This window comes from Polyodon spathula, unplaced genomic scaffold, assembly GCF_017654505.1.
Source record: "Polyodon spathula isolate WHYD16114869_AA unplaced genomic scaffold, ASM1765450v1 scaffolds_1125, whole genome shotgun sequence".
NCBI classification, from domain to species: Eukaryota; Metazoa; Chordata; class Actinopteri; order Acipenseriformes; family Polyodontidae; genus Polyodon; species Polyodon spathula.
The window spans coordinates 1-8,312 of record NW_024472610.1 but is presented as its reverse complement, the minus strand read 5'-3'; the positions used below and the strand labels follow the sequence as shown (position 1 = coordinate 8,312).

The 8,312-nt window shown below is 36.5% G+C and overlaps 2 protein-coding genes across 2 annotated transcripts; one reads left to right on the top strand and one right to left on the bottom strand.

Annotated features, from left to right (window-relative positions):
- Nucleotides 1-315: 315 nt before the first annotated feature.
- On the top strand, nt 316-3,650 carry LOC121309287 (astacin-like metalloendopeptidase; the record flags this gene model as incomplete). Its single annotated transcript, XM_041242161.1, has 7 exons — nt 316-375; nt 930-1,047; nt 1,231-1,409; nt 2,468-2,549; nt 2,972-3,096; nt 3,300-3,415; nt 3,630-3,650. Coding segments are annotated over 7 exons (701 nt in total), but the record flags the coding sequence as incomplete, so codon positions are not given.
- Nucleotides 3,651-3,784: 134 nt separating this feature from the next.
- Nucleotides 3,785-7,099, bottom strand: LOC121309285 (astacin-like metalloendopeptidase; the record flags this gene model as incomplete). Its single annotated transcript, XM_041242160.1, has 7 exons — nt 3,785-3,805; nt 4,020-4,135; nt 4,338-4,462; nt 4,868-4,949; nt 6,002-6,180; nt 6,364-6,481; nt 7,040-7,099. Coding segments are annotated over 7 exons (701 nt in total), but the record flags the coding sequence as incomplete, so codon positions are not given.
- Between the last annotated feature and the right edge of the window lie 1,213 nt (nt 7,100-8,312).

Genomic DNA, 8,312 nt, shown 5'->3' with positions numbered 1-8,312 from the left:
TTTTACCCTGCATGTTAATGTTACAAAACTGAGAGTGACTGAGAGATCTTCAATAAAATTAGTCTTTTCAGAAATTGACATGTAAAACCCAAGAGTACTTCAGGTCCATTTGGACATTTGTTTCAGAAATGTGTAAACAATTTACAGATTGTGAGTTTTTTGGGTTTATTTTTGTAAAATTAATGCACATTACAGTTTTTAATTTGCTCAACACTAGATGAAACAAATACCATACCATTTTCCATTATACTGAAGAGAGGACATTAGCTAAAAAGTTTCTGTCCTAATTGACACGAATACCTTGTGCTTGTTTAGGAGAAAGCCAGGATCCTGAAAGTAAGGATATAGTCACCAGAATCTTAGAAGCCAATAGAGGTAAGAAAGTTACAAGTCTTGATTGTTTTCTTTTTTCTTTAATTTCTGGTGCTTGTGTATTCCTCAGTCCTCTTATAAATGTATAGCGTGATGATGTGTGTCTTGATCGACACTGACTGTGGCTCTATCCTGTTCTTGAAAGGAATCTTGAAGAAGATGACACACGGTGACATTGCTGTACCAAATACCAGGAGTGCTATAAAGTGTAATGGAAGAGAGTGCTTTTGGCCCAAATCGGATAATGGATTGGTTTATGTGCCTTACAATCTCTCTAATGATTACAGTAAGTACACAGCTGAGTACACTGCCACCCTGACTTATCAGAAAGGAAAGCAGTCAAGAATAAGCTACATTTTAGTTAATACTTAGCTAATTTGGTTCATAGTCTCAATTTCTTCCCAAGTATGAATTCCAGTCAAAATATTTGTCGTTGAATTCATGGTGTCTTTTAGTATTTGTAAATTTAGCACTGTTGACAATTTCATAGTTATAGTAGCTGTAGGCTTTTCAAGTTTTGTATTGAAATATCTCTCTCTCTCTCTCATTTTGTGAAGGCGATGGTGATAAGAATGTGATACGTGAAGCAGTGAAAGACTTTGTTGATCAGACGTGTATTCGGTTTATAGCGCGCACAACAGAAAAGCAGTACCTGAGTATAATGCCTGAAAATGGGTAAGAACATCTTTTTCTACCGATACCTGTAGCACATCATTTGATTGCACATTTGATTTTAATTATGTTTATACACAAATAAATATATGTTAATTATCTAACCAGTGTCAGTATTAGTTCCACTGCTGATCAGATGAAATGTTGTTTGGAAACACTTCAATGAATGTTCTTTCTTGGTGGTAGGTGCTGGTCCTATTTGGGCAGGACAACAATGCTAGCGCAGCCAGTGTCCTTGAGTGCAGGGTGTATGGCCAAAGGATCCGTTCAGCATGAGCTCTTTCATGCTCTGGGCTTCTATCATGAGCAGTCGAGAAGTGACCGGGACCAGTATGTCACTATCATGTGGGATAACATCGAAGAAGGTGCGTGCATTGGAACTCATTGCTTCACTCCAGCTCCTGTGTCTTCATTCAGACTATTTGTGCTGAATATTGTTCACTTTCAGACTCTCTTCTTTTGAGTAGAAGCAACACTTCCAGATGTATAATATACAGGTATCGAACACATCTGACGTCGATGTGCTCCCTAGACACCCCTGCAAGGTGGTGGATGCCCAGTAAAGGGGCTTTTATTGCAGAGTAGGGTGCATGTTGAGAAAATACACTTCTCATAGGATAAGGAACAGAAATATGTTCTAGAAACTTTGAGACACAGACCTGAGTTTTGTTGAGGTCTTGGGTTTGAATTGTCCAGGTCTCCCAAGTTTGCCTTGATTAGGCCTCTATATGGAGATCTTTTGGAACTTGGTCCTTTTCCTACATGTAAAATGTCAATGATGCTTTGGTCATATATTTTGTACATTAAAAAATTAGATTATGCATAAAATGGACAGTGTTTCCAAAACATCTGATTTCTAAAACCACTATCACAGTAAATATTTAGTGAATCTGAGACTAAATTACATTGTCTTAAGGATTTCAGCATACCACCAAAATGCAGAGGTTAAGTATGCTGGCCTATAAAATAATAATAATATTATAATAATATAGTGACTGTGAAAATTGTTATCAAATTTAAATAATAGGTTGCCTGCCCAAGGCAGTATGTAGCTATTTAGGAAAAAGGAAATAAAAGACAAGGCTTCCAATCAGTGATCAAATAAACCAAACAAAAATGTCCCATAGAGAGCTCTGACAGCTCACTGTCAGGCGTAGAGGATGTGGTCATTTGCTTGCCATTTACTGCCATCAACTTGTTTGATCAATCAGTTGAATTGTATGCAAATGAGGAAAAGGCCTGTCACCACAATGCAGAGAAAATGTCAGAAAACCCTCTTTGTTAAACTAGAAAAAAGTCCTACCACCATGGAAAACCAGGACATTTTGTTGTGTGCATAACCCCCTTAGTTTCTAATAGTTCAACCTCAGAGGTGTTATGATTGAAAGTTTGAAGTTTAACATGTTTCTCAATTCTGTCATAGCATATAAGAATGCATTTGCCAAAGAAGATACAAATAATCTGGACACTACATATGACTATAGTTCAATCATGCATTACCCAAGGTAAGCGTCTTTAACAGTATTCAAATATTAAGTATTTCAATTCCAAATCAGCTACTGATGTGCCTGTCAGGACTTTCGATTTATAGTTGCTGCCAACCCAACATGATTATCAAGTTTTACTGCCATTGGAATGGTGTGAAATGTTATTTATGAATATTATAAAATGAGGAAATGTAAGAGACAAGTTGTACAGTTAGACATTATTTAATAATATTTAATAAAAATGTAAAAACTCATATTATCTTGAGGGTTCACTTTTGCCCAACTCTACTGAAGCCTACAATCCCACACTGTTTAATCTTCCACCCCAGTTTCCATTTAACAGGTTATAGCAATGCTTCATGCTCTACTATAAAGTATTCTGACGTTTCAATTAACTAGAACTAGAACTTAAAAATAACTATTTCTCTGTTTTTGTCCAGCTTTGCTTTCACAAAAAACCGCAACCCAACTGTATTACCTATTTTAAATCCTGAACGCTACATTGGACAGAGAGTAGGAATGACCGCCACTGATATCAAAAAAGTCAATCGTCTGTATCAATGTGGTAAGTCAAATGAGGGAGGATCTGTTCTCCTGCCATGACGCAGTCAATAGGGTGTAGAACATTATTACTGAAAGTAATGTGTCACACAAGTGTTTACTGCATATGGCATGCGTGTCTATTTTGCCCAAGCTCTGTGCTTTTGAAAGTGATTGGCTGCTCATTCATTTCAGCTAACACTCCAGTGTCTTTTTTTCTATTCAAAGATATCTGCAATATGGATTTCAGTGAAATGTCTGGAAGTTTTGCCTCTATAAACCATCCCACATCTTACTCAAAAAACACACACTGCTGGTATCGCATTCGAGTTCCAGACAGCATGGTACGTATCAGTGAGATACCAGGTGCCTGTGTGTGTTATAAATGTACTGTACGTCATGATGCACTGTAGATCCATACATACACTATATCTAGAGAACAGCTTATCCAATTATGATGAAACAGCACATCATAGAGTATCACAGTGTATCCACAGGTAAGTATTGTGTGCTTGCACTAGTTTTAGATGATACTGATAACTCATTTTGTAATTGCAGTTTCTTTCTGGTCCCATTTGATCTCATTGGGGAGTGGTATTCTTGTGAAATGCCATAGCAAATTGACTTAAAATGGGGAAATGAATTCAAAACACCCTTCTATGTTAAACATAATTTGCTATGGCATTTCACAAGAATACCACTCCCCAATGAGATCAAATGGGACCAGAAAGAAACTGCAATTACAAAATGAGTTATCAGTATCATCTAAAACTAGTGCAAGCACACAATACTTACCTGTGGATACATTGTGATACTCTATGATGTGCTGTTTCATCATAATTGGATAAGCTGTTCTCTAGATATAGTGTATGTATGGCGCTACAGTGCATCATGACGTACAGTACATTTGTAACACACACAGGCACCTGGTATCTCATTGATACGTACCATGCTGTCTGGAACTCGAATGCGATACCAGCAGTGTGTGTTTTTTGAGTAAGATGTGGGATGGTTTATAGAGGCAAAACTTCCAGACATTTCACTGAAATCCATATTGCAGATATCTTTGAATAGAAAAAAAGACACTGGAGTGTTAGCTGAAATGAATGAGCGGCCAATCACTTTCAAAAGCACATAGCTTGGGTAAAATAGACACACATGCATATGCAGTAAACACTTGTGTGACACATTACTTTCAGTAATAATGTTCTACACCCTATTGACTGCGTCATGGCAGGAGAACAGATCCTCCCTCATTTGACTTACCACATTGATACAGACGATTGACTTTTTTGATATCAGTGGCGGTCATTCCTACTCTCTGTCCAATGTAGCGTTCAGGATTTAAAATAGGTAATACAGTTGGGTTGCCATTTTTCGTGAAAGCAAAGCTGGACAGAAACAGAGAAATAGTTCTTCAATTAATTGAAACGTCAGAATACTTTATAGTAGAGCATGAAGCATTGCTATAACCTGTTAAATGGAAACCGGGGTGGAAGATTAAACAGTGTGGGATTGTAGGCTTCAGTAGAGTTGGGCAAAAGTGAACCCTCAAGATAATATGAGTTTTTACATTTTTATTAAATATTATTAAATAATGTCTAACTGTACAACTTGTCTCTTACATTTCCTCATTTTATAATATTCATAAATATCATTTCACACCATTCTAATGGCAGTAAAACTTGATAATCATGTTGGGTTGGCCAGCTATAAATCGAAAGACTGGACGGGCACATCAGTAGCTGATTTGGAATTGAAATACTTAATATTTGAATACTGTTAAAGACGCTTACCTTGGGTAATGCATGATTGAACTATAGTCATATGTAGTGTCCAGATTATTTGTATCTTCTTTGGCAAATGCATTCTTATATGCTATGACAGAATTGAGAAACATGTTAAACTTCAAACACTCAATCATAACACTTCTGAGGTTGAACTATTAGAAACTAAGGGGGTTATGCACACAACATAACGTCCTGGTTTTCCATGGTGGTAGGACTTTTTTCTAGTTTAATAAAGAGGGTTTTCTTACATTTTCTCTGCATTGTGGTGACAGGCCTTTTCCCCATTTCCATACAATTCAACTGATTGATCAAATAAGTTGATGGCAGTAAATGGCATGCAAATGACCACATCCGCTACACCTGACAGTGAGCTGTCAGAGCTCTCTATGGGACATTTTTGTTTGGTTTATTTGATCACTGATTGGAAGCCTTGTCTTTTATTTCCTTTATAGCTACATACTGCCTTGGGCAGGCAACCTATTATTTAAATTTGATAACAATTTTCACAGTCACTATATTATTATAATATTATTATTATTTTATAGGCCAGCATACTTAACCTCTGCATTTTGGTGTTATGCTGAAATCCTTAGGACAATGTAATTTAGTCTCAGATTCACTAAATATTTACTGTGATAGTGGTTTTAGAAATCAGATGTTTTGGAAACTCTGTCTATTTTATGCATAACCTATTTTTTTTAATGTACAAAATATATGACAAAAGCAACATTGACATTTTACATGTAGGAAAAGGACCAAGTGCCAAAATATCTCCATATAGAGGCCTAATCAAGGCACACTTGCTAGACCTGGACAAGTCAAACCCAAGACCTCAACAAAACTCAGGTCTGTGTCTCAAAGTTTCTATAAAATATTTATATTCTTTCTCCTATCAGAAGTGTATTTTCTCAACATGCACCCTACTCTGCAATAAAAGCCCCTTTACTGGGCATCCACCACCTTGCAGGGGTGTCTAGGGAGCACATCGACGTCAGATGTGTTCGATACCTGTATATTATACATCTGGAAGTGTTGCTTCTACTCAAAAGAAGAGAGTCTGAAAGTGAACAATATTCAGCACAAATAGTCTGAATGAAGACACAGGAGCTGGAGTGAAGCAATGAGTTCCAATGCACGCACCTTCTTCGATGTTATCCCACATGATAGTGACATACTGGTCCCGGTCACTTCTCGACTGCTCATGATAGAAGCCCAGAGCATGAAAGAGCTCATGCTGAACGGATCCTTTGGCCATACACCCTGCACTCAAGGACACTGGCTGCGCTAGCATTGTTGTCCTGCCCAAATAGGACCAGCACCTACCACCAAGAAAGAACATTCATTGAAGTGTTTCCAAACAACATTTCATCTGATCAGCAGTGGAACTAATACTGACACTGGTTAGATAATTAACATATATTTATTTGTGTATAAACATAATTAAAATCAAATGTGCAATCAAATGATGTGCTACAGGTATCGGTAGAAAAAGATGTTCTTACCCATTTTCAGGCATTATACTCAGGTACTGCTTTTCTGTTGTGCGCGCTATAAACCGAATACACGTCTGATCAACAAAGTCTTTCACTGCTTCACGTATCACATTCTTATCACCATTGCCTTCACAAAATGAGAGAGAGAGAGATTTCAATACAAAACTTGAAAAGCCTACAGCTACTATAACTATGAAATTGCCAACAGTGCTAAATTTACAAATACTACAAATACTAGACACTTCATGAATGCAATGACAAATGTTTCGACTGGAAGTCATATTAGGGAAGACATTGACACTATTAATCAAATTAGCTAAGTATTAACTAAAATGTAGCTTATTCTTGACTGCTTTCCTTCCTGATAAGTCAGGGTGGCAGTGTGCTCAGCTGTGTACTTACTGTAATCATTAGAGAGATTGTAAGGCACATAAACCAATCCATTATCCGATTTGGGCCAAAAGCACTCTCTTCCATTACACTTTATAGCACTCCTGGTATTTGGTACAGCAATGTCACCGTGTGTCATCTTCTTCAAGATTCCTTTCAAGAACAGGATAGAGCCACAGTCAGTGTCGATCAAGACACACATCATCACGCTATACATTTATAAGAGGACTGAGGAATACACAAGCACCAGAAATTAAAGAAAAAAGAAAACAATCAAGACTTGTAACTTTCTTACCTCTATTGGCTTCTAAGATTCTGGTGACTATATCCTTACTTTCAGGATCCTGGCTTTCTCCTAAACAAGCACAAGGTATTCGTGTCAATTAGGACAGAAACTTTTTAGCTAATGTCCTCTCTTCAGTATAATGGAAAATGGTATGGTATTTGTTTCATCTAGTGTTGAGCAAATTAAAAACTGTAATGTGCATTAATTTTACAAAAATAAACCCAAAAAACTCACAATCTGTAAATCGTTTACACATTTCTGAAACAAATGTCCAAATGGACCTGAAGTACTCTTGGGTTTTACATGTCAATTTCTGAAAAGACTAATTTTATTGAAGATCTCTCAGTCACTCTCAGTTTTGTAACATTAACATGCAGGGCAAAATTCTCAACAAAAAAGTGCAGGTACCCATATGCACAGCCGGTACACAATACATTCATAAATACAAAATAAACATTAAAAAATAACTGATAAAATATAACCAATTCATCATAAACAAAGCAGCTGAAAATACTGACAGCTTTGTACCCTCTGCATGTATCACTCAGTCATGTCCTGTAATATAACACTTAAGTTAAACCTTAAATGATAAGTATTAGGAAATATTACACTATGCAGTAACTGCTGTAGAGTGGGAGTTTTGTTTCAAGATATCCTAAAAAATGGGGGATATTATACAAAATATGCTTAAAGAAAACAGCTGTGCTTTGAAAAAATTATATAAAAAGGTCCAAATCAAACAACGCGCAATACAGGCTGATATACCCCTCTATTTTTTAATGTACCAGGCACTACGGCAGATCAACACAGATCAACCAATAAATGACTTGGCCATTTCAATCTCCATTGTATTCTCTGAAATCCTCCCCGTAATTCCAGACCCTGGGTGCTCACCTACAACAGGACCGGGGTATGCTGCATTGACAATCTTGGATTAGAACATATATCCCGGTACTTTATTTATTTATTTATTTATTTACTTATCTACTTATACAATAATGATGTGCTTCTCTGTTGTGTTTCTGTGAAGATCTAATATATACCATTCCATGATGTATCGAAAAAATATATGTATATATTTGTATATTTCAGGCAGAAACAGTATAAAAATAGACATCAGTGTTTTTTTTTTGGTTTTTTTTTCCAATCCCTGGCATTGTGGTTCCTACACAACAACAAAGTGACAAATTACACATTTTCATAAAGTAATATCATTACTGTAGTTTACGTATGCCTTTACACGCAAGTGCAAACTCAAATTTAACTTAAATAAACTGTAGAA